Source organism: Passer domesticus, chromosome 3 (assembly GCF_036417665.1).
Source record: "Passer domesticus isolate bPasDom1 chromosome 3, bPasDom1.hap1, whole genome shotgun sequence".
Classification (NCBI taxonomy): Eukaryota; Metazoa; Chordata; class Aves; order Passeriformes; family Passeridae; genus Passer; species Passer domesticus.
The window spans coordinates 34,375,593-34,398,413 of record NC_087476.1 but is presented as its reverse complement, the minus strand read 5'-3'; the positions used below and the strand labels follow the sequence as shown (position 1 = coordinate 34,398,413).

The 22,821-nt window shown below is 39.9% G+C and overlaps 1 protein-coding gene across 2 annotated transcripts; it reads right to left on the bottom strand.

Moving 5' to 3' along the window:
• Positions 1-7,426: 7,426 nt before the first annotated feature.
• TPBG (trophoblast glycoprotein) lies at positions 7,427-12,516 on the bottom strand. Of its 2 annotated transcripts, none has more exons than XM_064412530.1 (2): positions 12,236-12,516; positions 7,427-11,543 (listed from the first exon to the last, which is right to left on the bottom strand). In XM_064412530.1, exons 1-2 carry the CDS (start codon positions 12,274-12,276, stop codon positions 10,268-10,270), a joined length of 1,317 nt encoding a protein of 438 aa, XP_064268600.1. In that variant the 5' UTR covers positions 12,277-12,516; the 3' UTR covers positions 7,427-10,267. The 2 variants fall into 2 exon arrangements, with proteins under 2 accessions (XP_064268600.1, XP_064268601.1); XM_064412531.1 differs by lacking the exon at positions 12,236-12,516 and adding an exon at positions 11,949-12,095.
• Positions 12,517-22,821: the final 10,305 nt, after the last annotated feature.

The following is a 22,821-nucleotide window of genomic DNA, read 5'->3' as shown; positions in this document are numbered from 1 at the left end:
TTTTATCTACAAATGTGAACAAAATATAAATAGCTTTCAATTAGCATTATTTGCAAAAGCCTGCACATGAGATAAAACTGAAATGTTGTTGTCCAGCAAGAATAGCATGGCCTGTATATAAGAAATGTATGTTTTTGTAAATATCAAATATGCAACAATTCTAAAATGTACTATATAGATGTTCATGTGTGTATATATATATATATATGTATATATATATATATATATATGCATGTACATAAAAATATTGTGTCATAATGAGGTGAAGATATGAAGAGCAAAATGATATGGACATGTTTCCCATCATCCTTTAAAGACAGTAAGAGCAGTTCACAAGCTGACCAAGTTGCATGTATATCTCCAATTTACCTTGCATTCTTCACTCAACAGGAAAGCTCAGATCAGTACATGCTAAACTTTGGCTGATGTAGAAAAGACATTAAGACCAACTGGGAGTTGCAAATATTGTTTATCAGGAAGGTAAGAGGATGACATTCATGTCCTTTTAGCTGGATGGTTGGACACCGTTCAGTCAGAACAACACAGGCTACAGGAGAGGAGAGAGAGAAGAGAGGAGAAAAGAGAGAAAGAAGAGGGGAGAGAGGAAGGGAAAGGGAGAGAGGAGAGTTCACAGAGTACTATGATGCCCACATTTGAGAGCTTCACAGGATCTTAGGGAGAGACCTTATTTACTATGACATACTTAAAAAACTTATTTAATTGGTAGGATCTTTACTCATTTTTCACTGTTTCTAAGCAATAATTTTCCTGTGGGTTCCATCACGGTACCAAATTTATGCACAGCTGACCTTCTATTTCCTGATGCAAAACATAATTTTAAAAGTATTTATCATATTCCTTTGGAAAGATGAACTTCTTAGACTAAATTAAAGAGGAGAAGAATGTCCCTAACCTTTTTTTCTAAAGCAGACAAAAGGCTTATTGCATGGGAGACAAAACTTTCTCCAAGCAGCAGGCTTTGCAAAGGAACTTACTCGTCTGGGAATTAGGGACTATCACAAAGCAAATCCACCTTTAAGTGCAAGATGCTTTACCTTGCTTATGCTTTCTCTCAGAAACATAAGGCAAGACAGTGCATACAGTATCCCTCAGCCAGTGTACACACTTCCCTTGGGAGAGAAGGAGAGAACAAGCACTTCATGCATTACTGGAAGGCACAGAGTGCTGTGTAAAAACTACAGAAAGAAAATATATAGCACATTCTGGCATTGGTATTTTCTGGTGACCTAGATTAAATGTTAATGCATGAATTAGCTCTGGTTCTAACAACATAAAACCCTGAACAAACCTAAATAACCTTAAACTTATGAAAGAAACCATACTATCTTCTACTACTGCATCACTATTGCTGCCACCTCCTTCTTTAGTAAGTATAAAAAGGACAGTCATTACAGGAGATTTTTAGCTCTACCACCTTCCTTTCTAATACAGTTTGTTCTGTCAAAGGTTTTCCCTTTTCTACTTCTTCCTTTCACATGGCAGAATAATGGAAAATAAAACTGGAAGGGTCCTCAGTAGCACTGATGTACTATCCATTGATCTCCTTGTACTAAATATACCCTCTGCAAATTTATGTGTTTTCACTGTAGAATGTATAACACTAAACAAACATGTGAGGCAAATATATTTCTGTCACCAGCATTTATTGAATTCTCATCAACAATAAGATCACTAACTATTATTATTTTGAGAGATGAGCTTTTTGTCTATTAATTTGATTTACATCAAACAGTTCTTGTTTACTTCAATTTTCCTTCTAAACCACAGGGCAGACAGACAGATTGTGAATTAGTATATAACTTGTATACAAAAAGCCCCAGAACTGGACATGGTGCTTCACACCTATATAAGAAACCTTTTGGATACACTATATTCTGTATCAACTGCTAAATGCTAAGTGTAGTTTGTATAGCTCTCTGAAGTGACTAATACTCTGTTGTGAGTCCTTTGCTGCCAGTTAAAATGATTTTAGCTGGTGAAAGTGCTAGTACCATCTACTTTAAGCTGGTGCACCACTGCATCATCTGTGTGTGTTTGAAATAGGTCACTTCAATTCACGTTACTCAGTGTCATTTATCAAATCCTATCTGCTATCTCTGTGATTTTGATCAGAAAAATTGCTAAAACTACAAAATCTAGAGAGCTTTATTAAGAACAACAGTAACCCCTACTGGATTGTGATTGTCTCCCTGGAAACCTAGGAGAAAAAAAACACCTTGCACTGCTTCATGAAAAAGGCATAGTCCGCATAACTGCGATGAAGAACGAGTTATTTCTCGGCTTGCAATAAATTTCCGTGTCATCATTTCCTGGATTAAATTGGAAATCCTGCTGAATTTACACTCAAGCTTGCTGAAAGACATCTGTTCTTCGCAAATTCAAATTCAAAGCATTTTTTTTTGTATTTACAGATAAGTTATGAAACCAGGCGTATGCCAGCTAGTCTTTTCTATGTTAAAAATTACAAATACTAGAATATATTTCTTTATATGCTTGAAAACAAAGGGACTTCACATATGATTAATAATGTAAACAAATTACCACAATCTGCTAAATGGATGTCCTAAACTCATCCGAGTCCTGTTGGAGCACATCAGTGTGTGTGTGAAGCTGCAGGGAGGAGAAATCGGAGCAGAGGTACCACAAGCTATTATAACAGAAACCTCACGGGCTCGTTAAACAGCATCTGCATCAGTATCACAAATTCAGCATTCCAGCCCTTTCTGCACATGTAGCATTTCTGACAAATGAAGAATATGTTAGCTGAGCTATTTTCAGTGACATTTTACTATCCTGTGAGAAAAGTTCAAGCAACTGTTTCTGCAAGTTTTTTTTCAAGACTATTGTCTCAAAATAAGATCTCCTTGTTCATCACTGGAAATCGAAATCAGAGAGTTTCTCTGGCCTACCACAGAACTTTAAAGTATGTTGAAAAGCTAAACATAAAGGGACTAACAGCAAAAGGAAAATCCTGAATGAAAGTCTGTCAACAAATATAACCTTAATAATAATCTGGTTCGTGATAAATATTGAGTATTTGATTTTGTGATTTGTTTCCTAGGAATGTTACCTTTGTTTACCAATGTGAAGTAATCAAGTTTGGTCACAAAGGTGATGGATAAAAGTAATCTGGATTAGGGATGATTAAATAAATTAGAGAAGAGGAAAGATATTCTGGATAGAAGGTGCTACAGAGATCTCAATTTGAGAAATTACAGAGAGAGCAAAGACTGGGGAATTTCAGGAGTTCTTACAACTATTAATATTTTCTCTCAAGTGTATACCAGACATATACCTTTTCACATTGAAATTGTTTTTTCTGCATTTTGTTCAATTTACCTTAAAAAGAAAACAAGTGTAATTTTCCAAAAGGCGCTCAAGAACTTTTGTAAATGAAGCTCCTTTAAGCTACTTTGACGGCAGAATCTCAGACTGCAGCCACTTAGGAAAATCTTGATCACTCAGCACCAGGTTTTATTAACTTGCTGCTAATGGTCACACTAGGTGTGCAGCAACATGAATCATGTCTTATGAGGCCTACTTAGGTCCCCTTTCCAATCTGTGTCTTCTGTCACTTCTAGTTTTACATTATATATTTATTCATGTATGTGTGTGCATGTGAAATGCTTCTGTGTACACATAAAATAAATATTTTTGTCTTATAATGTTTAAGAGTTCTTAGTCCCCTCCAGGCTAACTAAAACACCCACCTCTGCAAATATGGAACCAGAAAATCAGTAGGGTAAAACCCCTGACTGAAATGCATTTAAATGTGTAACTATCTGTAGGATTCAGTTATTGCTTGTTCATGAGTTATTAATGAGAATTAATGAAGACACCTACCTGAAGAATAAAACTGTTAATGCAATAGCTTCTTCTTTTTCTTTTTCCATCTTCAGAAGCAGCTTAAATTACTCAAATGCTCCGATGTGGTGTCATTTCATGACTGCTTACAGCATTCTGGTAATAAATGTTATTTTTCCTTATTTTGCTATTTCATTACCATTACTTGATGAAATATACAGTGAATTATGTTGAAATGCCTATTTGACTTCTGATAATGTCCATTTGGCAAAGGAGCTCTTTATTGTGTACATGCCCATGACACCACACAAAGCTACCCTGGGCTATGGCACAGAAGGGAATTTCTACTGGAACAAATGGAAAACCTGAAGCAGGCTGTGGCCAGATACTATGACAGTTCAGTTCTGTGACAAAACTTAGGACAGATCAATCTGCCATATGTAAAGCCAAATATCCTTCTGTGTTAGCTGTTTTAAGAACAAGCAAAAAATAATAGCAAACAATTTAGACACAAAACTAAGTTATCAGCTATTGCTCCTGGGACAACCCCAAAAATTGTGCCTACCTAATCAAATTTTGGACATCTGTATTAGCTAAATATGAGAAGATAAACCACCATTCCTCCCTCAGATTTCCATGAGGTTACAGTACAAACAATTTCATTAAAAGAAGTTGCAGGAATGAAAGTTTGTCAACTGAATGCCTTTTTGTACCCCTCTGATTTTCACCTGTTTTCTCTGTTTCAGCAGTATTTTTCCTTAATAGTTCCATCAGTAATAACAGTGCCTTTATATTTCACTATGTAAATATATATTTGAAGACTTTAAAACACAGTCTGATCTGGTAATGAAGAAGATGAAAATACATTCCTGTTAAATTTAGAATTGGCACCTAACTTGAAAATTAATACCCCATATACTCTAACCAAAAAAGCTATCAAATTATGTCTGTAATAAAAAGAACAATTGAAGTACAATCTGTTGTATTCACTGGCCAAATTTCTTTCTAAGTAAATCAATCAGGCCAACTACTCGGACCTTGCTTTTTCATTACTCTATCACGCAAATTCATAGCCCAACCATCAGTTTGGGCTAAAAGGAATACAACTACACTTTTAGTAAAGACCTCAATATCTGTAAGAATTTATAGTAATAAAATAAACAGAGTGAACATATAACATGTATAAGCAAACTGGTAAATATTTTATTGGGGTTTGCCTCAAGAATATTTTTTAATTAGGAAACCAAACTTCAATCAGAAAAAGTTACAGCTGTTTCTTGCACATCTAACATTTCTATAACAGTGAAACATTCTAGAACACAAGATTTCTAGCATTTTCATCACCGTATGTACTGAAATATTGCTAATTTATTCAGATGCTTTCATGCATAATTACTAGAAACACGAATCTGTTTTTCTGCTAGTCTACCATCAGATAGGAAAAGCTATCTAGTGAATACTTCGAAAAATGTAAGTAATTGAAATATTAAATTATTAACTACACCACAGATATGCTGTCTAAAGTACTGGCTTAATTTCCTTAATAGTTTGCTTTTTCTATTTAGGCTAACATTGGGAATGCAAAGACTGATTTCAAGCTTTGCCTACGCAACAGATGACTTCTGGCATGGCAAGGTTTTCCAAGGATGTGACAACACATAAATTGTAACACAGTCGAGAAAGTGAAAGTCCTTTTTAAGGACATACTTATACTGCAAACCTGTATTCTTTCTTCTAAAGGCTTGGTAGGGTTTTTTTTCCAATGTGGGAAGAGAAGTGCTGTTAGGTTTATTGTGTTGGTATAAAGCATCACTTTTCTGCTACTGCTGTATTGACTTGGGAAGCTAACAGAGTACACTTCTCTATCACCAAAGGACCCTCAGCTCCCACGTGGTTTGTCTCTTTTCTGAGTGAAGTACCTGATAAATGCTGCACTCTCCAAATGTTCTGCTTTCTATCTCCCCTGGTTTTTTAATTGGGCTTTTATTGTTTGATTTTAAGTCAAGGTCTTTTCCCCTTGTAAGCAGCATATTTGAAAAAAAAAAAAAGAAAAAGGATTATTAAGTTATGAGCCTGATCTAGTCATTATTAAATCAGCAGGCACTGAACTAAATTCAATCTTCTATTATATTCCACAAGAAACTCACAGTGGAAACACCTGCACTGCAAATATTGTAAAATGGCATGCCACTTGTTAACAAAATGCTACTATTTATAGCACGAGGAGGAAATTTGAGCTGAACCTATAAAAATTACCATAACCTAATGGACAGATTCAGTCAGGAATCATTCCTATCCACAGCCTTGTGACTTCCAGGGCTGACCCATTACGAAGAGATAATTATTTCCTTTACATAGATAACTGTTTCCTTTACAAGCGTCTCCCTTCTACTTTCTCTCATATAATATAAATGTCATTTGGAAGCTTGAAACCAAAACATTTTTCTTACCAAATGCTATTTTCCTTCATCATATGCTGAGAATGAATGGTTCTTCCTGAACATTCAGCTGCTAAAGAGAAAGAAAAAGTGCATATCAAATTTTCATTCTGTCCACTTTGACAAAGGCTCGTTTCCACATTAAGGCTTAAAGAGAAATAAAGATGCTAAACCTCAAAATATTGGTGCAGTCAGACTGATTTCTCTACCTGTGCAGATTCATGATACTCTTTTTAATGGATTTCTTGAGAAAATGAGGCAAAAAAGAAATTATGCAGATGCAGAAAGACTGGAGTATACCACAGGGAAAATGTTACAAGAATAATGAGAGTTGGAATCCTAGTGCAGTCATATTTTGAATAATTTGCCATGCCTGTTTTCAGTGACATCTCAGTCAACAACAGAATGTGGGTCTGAACATTCTGACTGCTCTGCTTGCTGCTGTGTCACTGGGGACTGTCACCAGTGCTTAAAAAGTAAATTACCCTGAATGAAAAGATTTAAAGCAGTTGTTGCAAAACTTCAAACCACTTTCTGGATGTCAGAATTGCTGGTAATAGTATGGCTTGGCAAAATAAAAATTACCTAATAAAGATCTAATTTAAAGCTACCTTGGTTAAAGGAGGATTTGGGGAATTTTTTTACCTGGCAAAATCACTTATCCTAAGTGTTTTAATAAAATATATTAAACTATGTCAATTCCTTGTGCTATTTTTCTAAGAAAATTATAAGATTGTTACAACTAAAACTAGCTTTAACAAAGCAGCTAAACCTTGGAAAAACAATCCTTTCTGCTTCTTAGCTGTACAGCCTTTCATGAAGATTTACCCACTACTTTAGTTTGGATGTTTTTCAGTAACAATTATGTCACACAGAACTTAGGGGAATTATGTATACAAAACACATTTTAGAGGCATTTAGAACTACATGTGTCTTATTGAAGAATGAATGAATAAGCTGCTCTGGAAATAGTCAATTGGAAGTAGTCAATTGGAATCTCAGGTGTCAAAGCAGAGTAGGACTATAAAATATGTTTCAGAAGAACATTGAAACTAATTATTTTTAAGTGTTTTGTTTTTAACCACGTTCTGAAGTAGTGTGGGAGCTACTTTTATGTGCCTTCTGAGTACCACTGTTAATTATTTTGTAAAAGAAAAGCAAAACAAATTTCAAGCACTGTTTATGGAAGGGAATTTAAGATCAAATAATGCATTGTACAAAACACCAAAGCATTCACTGTTGGTCAAACACTGTAGGGGAACATCACCCAACACAACACCGACACATGCTAAATGTTACATCCTAATAAATACACATGTAAGCAAATGACAAAAATTATTTTAAAGTAGCCATCACCAGATCTCTAATAAATTTCTATTACATTGACTAAGATACAAAAATAATAGTAATAATAATCTTTAGAATAATATGTGTAGTAACGTTAAGTAACAACAGTTACACTTGCCCACTATAGAAATACTCGCTCCATTGGTGAGAGACTGCAATTAAAGTCATTGCCTGTCCTTACACAGCTCTACAAATGCACGGCCGTTACATTAACACATCACAGATAATTGCTTTTACTGTAGTTACTTTAAAGTATCTGTTAACAAAACTCGGGAAATTGCCCAAGAAATGGCTTGGTATGCACATATTTTATCTGTTGTATTACAGGAGCATCTTAAGCACGGATGATGCTCTACTCCTCTTGGCACTGTACAGGTTGATCATCTCCAGAATAATGGATACAACAAAGCACACTGCGTAGCTACTGTAAATTCTAGCTTCTTACATAAACTATCTGATGTATACCAAGTATGAAGGGTTTGCATAGTGGCAACAGTAATAGTTCTTCACACGGGGGTTTTCACACTATCCTTAAAATATGGGCAGCTAATATTCAGACGGGCAGCCTGCTTTGTAAGAATTGATAAATTTAATTATATATGCCATCAACCATATATTGCTCATACATTTAAATTACAGCAGGAAAATATGCTATCACTTATTTCACATTAATTGCAAAATATACTGATTTACAAAACAATAGTTGTACTTAATATCCATTATTTTTTAACTTTAAAGGGTAAATGCACATAAGTACATAAAAAAAAATCACTGCTGTTAAATCCAATTTAAAGCGGTAGAAAATTAATGAAAAGCAAGGTGTGCTACTTGCTTTGTCTGAAGTCGCAAGATGAAAAACACTTTTGAATAATACTGGTGCCCAAAATAGATTATATTTCTTCTGATACTTTAAGGACTATTTTATATTTGAGCTCTTACCCAAAGTATACATCTATGAGAAAACTGTCACTTTTGAAAGCAAAAGGAATTAGCCAGCAATTCGTAAAATTTGAGAGATGCTCAAGAGCTTCAAGTAACAGTGACCATGGAAAAAGCTCCACAGATAAACTGATATATATCAAGTCACATCACACTTTTACAGCTGGTGTATTTTTTTTCATTAAGAAACCATAAATATATTAGAAAAAGTGCACTAATTATTGGCAGCCTCTGCAAGGTTCTTGCTAACCTTTCTATATGTGGTCAGAGTTGCATCTTAAATTAGGCATTCTGAAGAGTTCTTTTGCATGCTTTATCTATTTACAAGAAAATGCATTCCCAAGCAAGTAGCAAGCAACATTCTATACTGAAGTGCACCTGTTAAATGCATTAAGATAAATGTAAAGTTCCATCAAGTTATTGGACGTAGATTGCTACAGAACTTCACAAGTACCAAGACCTTAAAAAGGAAACAGCAATCTAATAAATGCTGTAGTGATGCACAAGCCTAGAGCTTCCTGACCGCACGATTGAGCTGCATTTAATTTAGTTCAGGACACAGAAGTATGGTTTTTTATAATAAGCCATTCTATTCAGGTAAAAATTTCTTTAGCTTACGTACTCCACAATTTAATTTGGTTGTTTTTTGTTTGGTTTTTTATTCTTTTTTTTTGGTAGAGAAGACATTATGAAAATTCTATTAGCTTGTGTCTTCCCAGGAAAGTGGACCCCAGCATCTGTCTTGACATTATGCAGGTGCTTTCAGAGAGCAGTCTGAGGGGTTTGTGCCAAGTGAAACTGCTCCTGTCATTTAATTCTCAGTGTAATTAAGCTCAGTGTAATTCTCCTGGCGTATATCACAAAATTGTCAAACATTTATGGCTCTAAGCTACACATTTGTATAAACTTTTATTCATATTACTACTGCAGGGCAATTACTTCAGAGACTACAGCGCTATTCACATTCTTAGATGTCCATACTTTTCTCATTGAACAGCAACACAACAGTTCTTGTAAGACTGTTTATTGAATTTAACAGTTCAAACTGAGTTTAGATGGAGTTTAGATGCAGTTTGTATAAAAAATTCTGTCAAGTCACGTAAACTGCAATCAAAAATAACTACAAAATAGCAAGAGACTTACTGAGATTATAAATTTCCTAACATGTAAAACTATACAGTATTTGTGCATGCTCGCTATTTGATTTCCTTCCGAAGAGCTGTTAAAAGGAGTTTGTTTGGTTTTTAAAATCTCAAGGTAGTCTATGAAATGTAATCACCGCATCTCAATTCAGATATACAAGATCAAAACTGGCACAGAGGAACATAACATTTTTTTTTTCCCAAAAAGTTGAGGCAGCTTTTGTTGAATGGCGTCTGCATCAGTAAACGTTTTATAAACTCTGGTGGCTTTGGATCATCAGAGAGAATCCTTTTTTTCTTTTGACATCCTGAAAAAAAATTTCCCACAAGTGCAGACAGAAAAAGAGTGGAGGAAAATAAGTAGCAGCTTGTTTCCTACACACAGCTGAACGCCATGCTCAGCAGTCCAGTGTCTCAAAACAAAAATTAACTTGACATCACAGGGAGGCATATCCCCCTCAAGTTACAAGCATGTCTGAGACTTTTCAGGGGAGATGGAAGCAAGCACAAGGGTAAAGCATAAGTCTACTTTTCATGCATAGGTGCCTTGCAGTGCCCTGCATCCGGGGCATTTTGTCAGACATCCGAGTTGGAGCTGAGGTTTGTTAACCTGGGGTCTGCATTGATCTCGTATCTGTAGTGGTAGCCCTCCATGTGATCCCTACAGGCATCTCTGATGTTGTGCATCCACTTTTTGATTCCTTTTCGGTTCAAGTACAAAACTAGGAGGAATATGGCCCCAATGAGAGCCAAGACTATCCCCAGGAAGACGTATGAAGTCTGTAGCTGGGAAGGCAGGTCTGTGGGCACGGAGCAGTTCATGTCCGAGCCATTGATCTTCAGCAGGGCTTTGCCCAACATCTTGTCAGGGGAGGCACAGGTCAGGGCTTCTTTGCCCTCCACCTGGTCGCTCTCTTTAAGCCAGGCCACCAGGTCCTCGATGGCACAGTCACAGACCCAGGTGTTGCGGCGCAGGACGATGTGCCGGAGCGCGGGCAAGCTGCGGAACTGGGCCAGGGTGCTGTTCCACAGCACACCCAGGGAGTTGTCGCTGAGGTTGAGGCTCTGCAGCTGGCCCAGTCCCTGGAAAGAGACATTTCGCAGGCTCACCAGGGAGTTGTTGCTGAGGTCCAGCTGCCGCAGGGCCGGCAGGGCAGTGAACATGCCGGCGGGCAGCAGCACCAGCTCGTTGTCGGCCAGCTCCAGGCGGCTGAGGTTGCGCAGGGCCCCGGACTGCAGCAGGGCGGCCAGGCTGAGCAGGACGCCGTGGTCGCGCAGGGCCCCGCGGAGCGCCAGCTCCTCCAGCGGGCTGCCGCCCTCCCCGAAGGCCTGCGGGCTGAAGGAGACCAGCGCGTTGCCGCTGAGGTCCAGCTGCCGCAGGGCGGGCAGGGCGAGGGAGCCGGCCTCCACGCTCCGCAGGTGGTTGCCACTGAGGTTGAGGGAAGCGAGGTCGGGCAGGCGCTGGGCGGAGAAGGCGCCGGCCGGCAGCTCGGTCAGGGGGTTGCCGGTGATGAAGAGGCTGCGCACGTAGGGCGGCAGGTCGGGGGGCACCGCCGTCAGGTTCCTGTTCACGCACTTCACCGTCCTGGCCGGCTCCGAGCACTCGCAGAGGGCCGGGCAGCCGCCGGGCTGCGCCGAGCCGCAGCCCAGCAGGACGGGCAGCAGCAGCCCCAGGCAGAGCGCGCCGCGCCCCGGCATCGCGCCCGGCCCGGCCCCGCACGCAACTTTTCCCTCCGGGCGCCTCCGGCTCCGGGCGGCGCGGCGCGGCGGGGGCCGGCTCCAGGCAGCCCTTTCTTCGGGGGCAGGCGTTTCCCGTCGGGGGCTGGCTCCGCTCCGCTTCCCGCAGCGAGACCTGCGGCAGGGGAGGAAAGGGACACGGCAGCGGCGGGGCGGCGCGGCTCCTCTTGCCCGCGCCCACCCCCCTCCCTCGGCCCGCGTCTCCTCTCGTCTCCCGCCCCCGATACGCGGCTCTCCCGGGTGGCCCCGGCCCCGCGGCAGAACACGCGGAGGAACAACTTTTCGCCCACTTCCAGCTCACGCCGCCACCTTTCCCCCCGGCCGTCGACTCCACCGGCGCAGCACGGAGGGGAAGAGGAGGGTCCGACCCGCCACCGCCCACCGCGTCCCGTGGCTCCCCACCTGCCGTCCCTGCCCCGGGGCTCTTCCCCTCCGCTCCGCGGCCGCTACAAACTCCCGCCCCCAAATCCCAGTGCGGAGCGCAGCGGAGCAGAGCCCGGTCCCGGACCCCGTCCCTCACCTCCCGCCCCGCGTACAGAACAAACTCCGCCGCAGCTCGCCGCCGACTGCCCCCAGCCCTGCCGCCAACTCCGCGCCCACCCTCGCCGCGCCTGGCCCTGCCTCCGCTGGCAGGAGAAACCAAGCGCCGCCCGGCCAGGGGGAGCCGCCGCCCGCGCCCCGCCCGCCGCCCCCGCGCTCCGGCTCGGCCGCCGCTGCCGGGCTGCCTCACCCGGGAGCCCGCGGGAGGCTCCGCTCGGGTCCCGACCCCCGCGCCCCCCGGCCCCGGTGCTGCTGCCGGGGACTCACCTCGCCGCCGAGCGGGGCCGCGCCATGTGGAGCCGCGCCATGCGGGGCTCCAGCTCGGCTCGCCGGGCGCGGAGCGGGTCCCGCCCGCCGCTGGAAGGGCGAGCCCCGCGCTCCGCTCCCGCCTCGCAGCGCAGTGCTTGTGCCTGCCCCGCCGCGGCTCCGGGGCGCCGTTCGCCGCGGTTTCCGCGATGGGCGCGCTCAGGCCGGCGGCAGGATGGGGAATCCCGGCGGGTTTCGAGCGCCGGGGTGCCGAGCCGGCTGCTGGCGGCCACTGCCCCCGCCCGCCTACCCAGGGATCGTGTTTCGGGAGAGGAGGGAACAACAGCAGCCACAAAATACACCGAGTGCAAAAAAAAAGAAAAAAAAAAATCCCAAACCAAAATAACATCAAAACTACACTTAAACCCACCGGGAACTTTAGAGGTCCTAAAATATATAATAATAGCGATTTTTAAGAAAAGAAATGAACCTGCAAATCGACAGTTCAAGATTGATATTTAAACTTTATTACGGTGAGGAAAAGCCTGTAAGTACCTGTCTGCTTGTCAAATGTTTACCAGCTTCAGTCTCTGTGTCTGTCCCAGAACCGTCCTGGCAGCGCTGAGCAAGCCGGGTGTAACAAAGTCTGGCTTGCAAGTAACTCCTTTACCTTACCCTACAGAGGAGGTATTTGAGGAAGTCGTGCGTGGTGTGAGCTGCCATGTGGGCTGTGTTTGGCCACTGGTCCCTAGAAAGTGCTTCAGACCATTAAATAACACCTAATTAACACAGAAGATCCACCAGTGTATACAAATAACCAGTTTCAGCAATGTGAAACAGAAAGTTTTGAGGCTATGAGTCCTTTGGGCTTTCCTTATCCTTCTGTTGACTGCCTACACAAGATTTCCTTCTCCCCGTATGTCAGTTACGCTCCTTCTGCCTTCCTGATAAACTATGTTCCTTTTTTTGGTAGAGTCAGCAGGAATCTCAGAGCTGCCAAAAGCCGTAGGGGAAATGAAGAGATGAATCCAGTATGAAGTCTTGATAAAATCAGCCCCAGAATGTGGAGAGTAATGAATTAAAACACCAGTTTCTGTAGGATTGTTCTCCTCTCTCTAGCCTGACAGTGGTGTTACAGTGCAGCAAACTCTGGGGCTGGGGCGACAGGCAAGGACTGTCCAGCTGATAGAGCAGCATGCTCTTGACATGAAGATTATGGAGAAAAGAAAATATGCAGTGGCTGAAGTAATAGTGATACAAATGAGATCTTGGACTCACAAGCAGTTCCAGAACTTTGGGAAGTTATTGCTTTGATGTTGAGTTAGAAAAGCAGTGCCACTACACTGCAGGAGATTTTAGTTTCTTGAGAGGTTGTTGACATGCCTCTTAGTATAGTGCTCAGAAAAATAGATAGATAAAGATATCCTGCATTCTGTAAGAGAAAGACTTGTTCTCCTAATCTATGAAAATTCTTTGAAAAAGTCAAAAAAATACCCCTGTCTCCAAATTGTCCAACTGGAAAACAGTAAAATTCAGCAACCAAGAAATAGTTTCCAAAAGGAGATGGCCTTTAAAAATAGGTAGCTGAATATATTATCAAAAATAAATCATACAAAACATACTAAATCAGCATAACCATAACCACCTTTTATTAAATGTTTCGATAAAATGTAATTTTGAATTAAATAATAAAATTAAGAGCAATTACACTGATCTGCTCATTGTCCTCACCAGTTTTCCTAGCAGTTTGGGCTCTTCATGACTGTCTAGATGGGACTGTTCCTCTTGTCATTCACAGCAGGTTAGCTCTTTGGGCAGGAGACATGGTTTCTTTCCATCTCTGTGAAGTGCTCGCTGACAGGTGCTTGAATGTGCTGCAGTAATGCAAATAATAGATAACAAGTATTTTCCTATTCTTTCCTATTATTCCAGTAGTAAATTGTACCTGCTAAACCTGCTTAAGCTTGCAAGAAGAAGAAAAACACGTGTAATCTGATTTCTTTTCTTCTTGTTTAAATAAAACATCTTTTCTTAGAGGCATACTCTGAAAAAAAACCCAAAAAACCCCAACATGGTACTTTCTGGTGAATTAATCTATACTAAGTGGATTTCCTAGATGTGTTTGTAATATAGGAACATGAAAAAAACCCAGCCTTGATGTGTTTTCAGGTCAGTTTTGGCTATTATGATCAATTCATTTGTGAATTTGCATTGCACAGCCCACAGAAACTTATATTTTTTTGCATAAAGGTTATGCAAAACTTCTGCCCGAGTTAAAATATAGAATTAAAAAATAGATTGTCTTGGCTAAAGGGCACAATCTGGAAGTTAATGTACCATTAGGAAACTGTTCCTGTGGCTGGTATTTCCAGAGGTTGATGGAGAAGCTCATGTTAAACAGTGTGGGGGTTGAGACAATGCTTCAGTTTGCTGCTCCAGGCTAAGGCTGGATGATGTGCTGGTCATCTGAAATAATGAAGGAAACCTCTGACCTTCTCCAGAAGATTAAACCTTGCTTAATGTGACAGTGATGAGATCTGCTTGCTTTTGAAAATCAGTACTCCAGTAATTCACCTTCCACAAAGTGAAAACCCACATAAGGGGCTGCAGTGAGTCATGGGGACAACCTCTGATAACTGCATTACTCGACCATTTTGGTGTTGCTTTTCCTCTTTTAAGGCTCTCAGCTTAGAAAGGAATAAAGTATCATGTAGATGCTTATGTCATTCCACTGTCCTTAGGAAAATCTGAAAGATTATTTTAGATACTGAAATTTAAGGCTGTTAATAAAGCTCATTGAGATGGATCCCATCCTAAATAATCTCAATGCCCCCTTGGACAGATATTAAACAGTGCTGGATATCCTTTTTGTGTGGCCTGACTGCAGCTGATGTCCAAGGAATTGGAATAACTTGGGGTAGGACTCCATGCAATAGTGGTCTTTTTTTTTTAATTCTTTTCATCAACAGGGAGATTTTTGTTTCATCTGTGAAATGTTTCTATGTTGCCTCAATATTGCATGAAGATACTCAACACTTCATAGGAAGTGACCTTGGAAGGGTGTTTATAATGTGCTAAAGATAATAAACCAAGTGAGCAATTGCACAGAGACCAGAATTCTTTTCTTCTACCAAAAATATCTTCCCACAAAAGTGGAAGAACAAGCTGCAACTTCTGTCTGCTTCCTCACATAGGGAGATCCAGCAGGTCCTCCAAGGGACCCCTCTTTCCCTTGAAGCTTGGCTTCCTTTGAACAAACACCATCAGAATCCTTAAGATTGTGTAATAGAATTACTTAGGCAACCAAATTATTTTTTGAATTTTATTTAGCATTCACATGTTCATCATAAACATTCAGGCTCCACTTTTCTTTTTAGGTGCACTTAAATTAATGTGATAGTTTTTGATTGAAGCTGTACAGAAGACAATCTTCAAGTAACCCATATTTGCATTTTCTTGTATGCTTTCCATTTTTTTCTATTGAAAAAATGAAAGTTAATTTAATACAGAGAATGTTGATTTTTAATACTATGAATACAGTGAACATAAAGTTTGCCAGAACTAACAGAAAAAATTTATTTTAGCTGAAAGTAACCTTTTTTTGGGGTCTTTAAACATGTTAATTGGATGTCAGGGCACTCTTTTAATTTCTGGAGACTCCTGCATGCGCACCTGGGAATAGAAGGGACCATAGAAGATCAAGTGCCCCCATCTGAATGTAAGCAATGCTGAAAACTGCTGAAACTGAAGATGGACTCTTTAACTGGTCCCCAGGTTCCCAGCAGTGTTTTATTGTTAAAACCTTTTACTCAAATGAGAAAGAAGCAATGGTGACTTCCTCCAGCGAAACCAGCTACCGGACCTGGAGTCAGGAATGTACTAGGAAAAAAGACTGGGGAAGAGGACTTGCTGTATTCCAGAAAAGCACTGTGTGCTTATCCTTCTGCCTGTACCCCAGCTCAGCACGTTCTGACATGTAGAGTATCTGCAACATGATCCAAGCTGAATAACTGCTTACAAGTCCATCACAACATATCTGAGAATTTAACATGCTTAAACAGGTCAGGCTAAATGTTCAATCATGCTTTTATTCTCTCTTTGCTCAGGAACAATGCATGTCTTACTTTTAATCTATCTTTGATGGACTCCTGTATGGATTTTAGAATGGCAATTTCTTTTTCATTTTTCTAATTTTAAGTATGCAAGTTTAGTTCTTAGACCTAGGCTATTTCCCAAATAAATTCTACTTAGAGTAAATCCCTACAGCGAGTAAAACTCTTCCTTCTACAGAATAAGCCGCCTGATTTTAGTCCTTCTTGAATGACACACTTTCTGATTACTCCTTATTACTCTGATTCACAATGCAGGATGGATAATATGAGTAGGCTTCAGCTAGAAATCTTGTATATTCGTGTCCTCTTGGGATGTCAGTCTAGATGTCTGAAGGCAAACCTGGGAAATTGGCTGAGCAGATTACGTGTTGGATTAGCGTGCTCTGGGCCATGATGACCTGCCTTGCTACACTCAGTCACTCCCAGCTGATGCTGTACTGAAAATCCTGGGTTTTTAGCCAACTGGAAATGTTGTCTTCCTTACAGTGTGTAAGGAAGGCACCATGTTGTATTGAGGTGCTAATTTCCAGTTTTTCTAGAGGACTCTTAAAGGATGGCATAGGTTGGGGTCATCCCTGAGCTGTAGTGGAGAAAGGAAGGGAGAGCTGAACTATCCTGCTTTCTTCTTTGTCTCCGAAAAGCAGAAACCCAGATCTGCAGGGAATTTGGGCCAATGTGTTCCTCACACTTCTCTCGACAGTCCCACTCATTCCTCACTCCGCAGACAGTGCTGTGCCAAGGTTTTGCAGCCACTCGTAGTGCCAAGGGTGTTTCCTGGTTTGCCCTTTGTTCCCTGGCAAGTAAGGGTGGCCAACTCCAGCACACAGGGCTGTGGGAGATCTAACCACAGAGGACTGCAAGTTGGGAGTATTTTCATGGAAAGCCTTTTTCACAAAAACATTTTCATCTGTTGAAATTGGAAGTCTTTGTAGGGAAGAATTGAATTTTACAAATTCCCCATTAAACAAAAGAAAAAACCCCAAAAAAGGCATATAAAAGGCTCAGCAGATTTGAGAACATATGGGGTTTGATTCTCCCCTGTCTTACACATTGTGTTGTTGTTTACTATCTGACAAAGCAGACTTAAAATGTAACCTCTCTGTCTGGGTAGGATTCTCCTTCACAAGTATGATTGAATATACAATATTAAAAAACTTGGTGAATCAGTCCCCTGCTTCCTTTCCTTTATGATTGTTGATCATTTGTTACCTGCGTTTAAACACTGTGACACATGTAGATTTATAGAATACTCTTCTACTGAACTCTGTTTTTCTTTGCCTTCCCATCCTTCTCCATCTTTAGCTCAAGACTTTGCATCTTTCTGGGTTACTACATCTGAAATGTTTTAAAAGGAATGCATTCTTAGGGATAGGAAGAAGGTGGGAGGAACAAGGGATGCAGTAATTTTCTTTGTGGAGATGGCATATTCTGTCAACAAAGGAGGAAGATAATACCTTCCTTCCCCTTTAGCATCGATGACTACACCTGAAATACTGCATTCCATTCTGGCATCCTATGACTGGAAAAAATGGCAAGACATAGAGAAGAAAGGAGACGAAAAGAGAAGAAAAGAGAGAGGGAGGGAGGGAGGGAGGGAAGGAGGGAGGGAGGAAGGAAGGAAGGAAGGAAGGAAGGAAGGAAGGAAGGAAGGAAGGAAGGAAGGAAGGAAGGAAGGAAGGAAGGAAGGAAGGAAGGAAGGAAGGAAGGAAGGAAGGAAGGAAGGAAGGAAGGAAGGAAGGAAGGAAGGAAGGAAGGAAGGAAGGAAGGAAGGAAGGAAGGAAGGAAGGAAGGAAGGAAGGAAGGAAGGAAGGAAGGAAGGAAGGAAGGAAGGAAGGAAGGAAGGAAGGAAGGAAGGAGTAAAAGTGATTTGGAGGCTAGATGTATGCTGACTTATATGGAAAGACTAAAATAAATTTTAAAAGCTTCGGCAAAGACTTGCTCAAGGAAAAAGGCTACAGAAGATACCTCTGTTTCCAAACAGTCTAAAACTGAGTGAAGACAGGAGCTAGTTGTAGTACTTCAAGGTGGGTAGAGGCGATTGGATGACATTCATGAAACAAAAGTGCATGCTTAGTATAAAAAAAAACCAAAAAAAACCCCTTGCCTACACTATAGAATTCTGCCCTTAGTACACTGAATTAGTGGTAGTTTACTGTACCTTTTTATAGAAAGTATGTCAGAATTCATAGTAAGTTCCCTGTGCTACAATCAGCTAAATGAGCTGGTGAAGCCATGACTCTAATAAATGCTTATATTTCTGCCATGCCTGAAAAGAGTCCCAAATATCACAATGGCCAGTGGGTGTATGTGAATCTGTCTGAACAAAAGACCACTCTTATTTTTTCCTGACTGCTTCTTGTAACTTAGGGAATCTCATTCCCTTAGTTCATGGCTGTGAACACTTACTCATTTTGTGCAATTTCTGGCTATTACTTCAGTCCAAGAACCTCTCACTAGAGTCCAATCTTTATATACCTTGTCAGTTCTATATCTATCTGTCAGTCCACTATGGTGACAGATGAAAAGGTAAAAGGGAACTAATGTGGTAATTGAGAGTTTTTATGGAATGCATTCTTAATTTTTTCTTTCTCTGTTTTTGTGATGTCATAGCCAAGAATCACAAGATCCTCTGCAATTATATGTATAACATATAATTGTAGTCTGTTCTGGCACTCTTTTTCCAATAAAATTAAAGTCCAGATCAAAAGACCTCAGCTCTCTTTGGCCAAATTTGAATGTTTAAAAATATGCTAGTTTGAATGATTTAGTGCAATAGTGAAGCATGATGCATATCGTCACCAGCTAGCCATGGAAAGTTAATGCCACTGGGCTGAACTATTTTAGTATCTTTTATGGGTAATATAATTTATTTTACATTACAAAGTCTCTTATAATTATCAGATCAATGTTGTGTAAAGTTTGAGGTCTACCCCATTAGGTTTCTTTTTTCTGAATGTAAACTGGAAAGAATTTCAGTTCCAGAAAAAGAGCCAAACTCTTGCTATGGCATTAGAGCAAAAGTCTGCCTAGTCCAGCATATTCTTTCTTATTGTGGCCAACACACATTGCTGAAGAAAGACATTAAATTCTGTTCAAACATGAACTCTTCAATATTTTTTCCCAAAATCCGCTGATTTGTGGCTGAGGGACTTTTGAATCAGAGCTTAAAAATCTTCAGTACTATGAACATGAATACTGTTTGCCAATTCTTTTCACTTGGAAGATTTTACAATGAAAAGATTCTCTGTTAAAATATTCTTTTGTTTCAGCCTAAAGTTTGAAAACAAAATCATGCATCCTTAATATTTTGCATATTTTTAAAAAAGTAAAATAGTTACAAGTTTACACCATCCTGTTTCATTTTCTAGCTCTGAAAGATTTCAGTCATAGGATGTAAAAGAATGGGAAAAATGGAAGTGAAGCAGTGGTCTAAATTAGTCTGTTTAGATTCTGTGGCAAAACAGAGAGAGAGAGATGAGAATAAAGGGCACAAAATTCTAAAATGTCTAAATTTGTAGTTATTGAACATAAGGAGAAACAGAAAACATTTGATTTTTTAGATCTATTTCTGATCCATCTTTCCATACAATACTATTAACAAGTGACAAGAAAAAGTATTTGAACATTTTTCTGAGAGAAATTCTATTTTTAACCAACTTTCTCTAGCCATCTGAATATGTCTATTAAAATATTTATTAAGAAATTCAAGATTTCCTGCCTTTAAAATTCAGTAGATAATATAATGCTAAACATTTTAATTTAAAATTTCCATATATTTGTAACACATTTCAGAAGCATTCCATATGCTTGATGTTATTAAATAAACTGTTGGAAATGCACTTGCACAATATACATCCTGCAAAGTCCTTCAGAAAAATTTGTTGGATGGTTTCTTTGTTTCATTAGGGCCTCCCTGTGCCATATTCAGAGCAAAAATGCCCTATAGGGCGTAAAGTGGCTTTGTGAAGCTCTTTCCCTTCTCTGGGTGCAGACAGCCTCTACAGAAAATGGGGCACAGAACATTTTGAAAGGACTGCTAGTCTGAGAGTGAACCATATATACCTGCAATTTATTTCATGGATATTGAGGGCAGCAGAAACTAACTGAGACATCTCTGACTCACATTTGGGACAGAACAGTCACAGCCTACACCTCAGACTTAGACTCTCAGTCCCCATATTCTTTTTTTGCAATTCATACCCACAAAAGGGCCAGGTAAAAGAAGTAATTGGAAAAAAACAGCTTCCAGTTGTGTATAACCTCAAGGCATTATGGACACACAGATATAGAGGTTCCCCTAAGTGGAAGAAAAGTATCACTGGAAACACAGAAAAGTGGGGAAAAGATGTCAGCATCACAGCCTGCAATGGAGGCGATGCAAGATAACATATCAAAGGTGTTCTTGCTGAGGATTTCCTGATTGAAAAGATTTATGACATGAAATTAGATCCAGGATGGCAAGAGTTGTTTCTCTTATGACTAGGTTAAAATATTTTGAAGTTCAGGATGCTAATACCAAGTATATAAACATGACACTTGAAAATTAATGTGCTGCTGGGGAAAATGGCTGGGAAGCAGCTGTTAAGATAGTTAAATCACCTTTAGGTCACACTGGAAAAAAAAAAGCACTGAAGTTTTCAGTGCTGTATATTCTTTATTGTTTCTCATATAGATGTTGCTGATGGTAACTTTTTACCAAAACTGACAATTGATCACACTGAGCATGGAGGTCACGGCTGCATTTAAGCTGGACTAAATTATACTAAGCTATGAGTGCTTTCTTGACTAGAAATCAGTTTCAGTATTTAATAGTAATTTTAATGTGAAAAATAAAGATTTTAGTATTTGCAAAAATACAGGGGCATGAATTGTTACATTTCTAAATTCCTATTCAAATGAATGGGAGCTGCAGAACACCTTGGCATTTTTGAGGCTGCAAGTAAAACTTTTTTTTTCTTTTTTTCTTTTTTTTTAAATTTTATTTACCATTCTACAGTGACAGAAAAGTAGTTTTCTCCCTTTTTTGTACTTTCAGTATTTCATTTATTCCTTTCAGTCAATATGTTCTTTCTGACATGCTTAGACAAACTGCTAACTCATGTATCTCTGCAGAACTGCTGCAATCCAGGAAAGAGCCAGGGAAGTTGATAGGCGAACCAAAAAAGGACAGGATAAATTCTTTTGTTCTTCACTGTGTTTTTGACTGAAACACAAAATGTATTAGGAGGATCATAATTTATTGCTTACATATAGCAGTGGTAGATTTTCTACATGCCATGAATTCTAAATCTCTAGTCAGTTGGCATTTATTTTATCTATCATTTAGTATCAGTTTGAAAAATGCCTTCACTTTGCCAATCTCACATTGCCAATTCACAGTTGAGAGCCTCATGAGAACAAAGGCAAAGTCAACTGCTGGAAAATTACAATAGAAAAAAAGACTGGCCTCTTTTATTTAATGATTTTAAGACTTCATTCAATGCTGCTAGGACACCTACTGCTGGCTAGATCTGTTGCAAAATCCTCTATTCTTACTCTTCCTTCAGGAAACAGAATTTTAGCATACCTTGAATCCAGTGGAGCCACCCAATGGAAAACTAACTATATAATGATGGAACAATGATGGAACACTACTTGTTTATATATTTGCCCTGGATAGTGTGTGATTATTTTTAATAAGTGCTGGCCAGTGTAGAAAATGAGCTTGGTAAGTAGAGAGGGAAAACATATTTGAAAAGCTGTCACAAAAGTCTGGGACCAGCATTTTAACCAGATGTACGTGAGACAGATGATGTAAAGTTTTGAAAGCCACAGGTAATGTGACACTCTGCAGATGTTTTTAGTGGGACTGAAAACTCTGTAGAAATGTTTTTATCTGATTACAAAGTTACTTATGTTGCAGCTCAGAATTAAATTGTTTCCCCATTCAGACTGGACAAAGTAATACCCAGGTTCTATTTTTGTCATTTGCACTAGCAATAATAAGTGTGAAGGCTAGAACAATCATTTTGTTATCTCAAATATTTTTCAGGTTTTCAAAAGAATTTTAACTCATTTCTTCCTCAGTTTAAGCCCTTTTTTTTTTTGTTTTCTTCAGTTTAATTGATAATAGGCTAATGAATAATCCATCCGCATGTGAATTCAGATTCTGTCTGACGATTAATTGTTTCATTCAGAAAAAAAAGCAACACTTTGGCAAATGCTAACCTTGTTGTGGTTCCAGGCATTTCATTCATTGCAAGTAACTAAATTCTTAAGTCAGAGCACTTTGTAAGACTTCTAATTATTTCCTCGTTACAGAGATATTGTCCTCAATATCCACAGTTGGTGTCTCTACAAGGTAAATACATACTGTTTGCAGACTCCTGATAAGTAGAACAGCACTACTCAAAAAATAAAGGTTCTAGATATAATATCAAAATATCTTCCTTGTGAATAGGGGCAAATACAATTAGTAATTTTTGTTATTGACTAAATTTTTCTACTCAATATATA

Excerpts from the sequence above, each read along its gene's own strand:
- TPBG (XM_064412530.1), bottom strand. The coding sequence starts at position 12,276 with ATGGCGCGGCTCCACATGGCGCGGCCCCGCTCGGCGGCGAG. Across the intron at positions 11,544-12,235 it reads CGGCCCCGCTCGGCGGCGAG|GTCTCGCTGCGGGAAGCGGA; the intron begins GTGAGTCCCCGG and ends CCCCTGCCGCAG.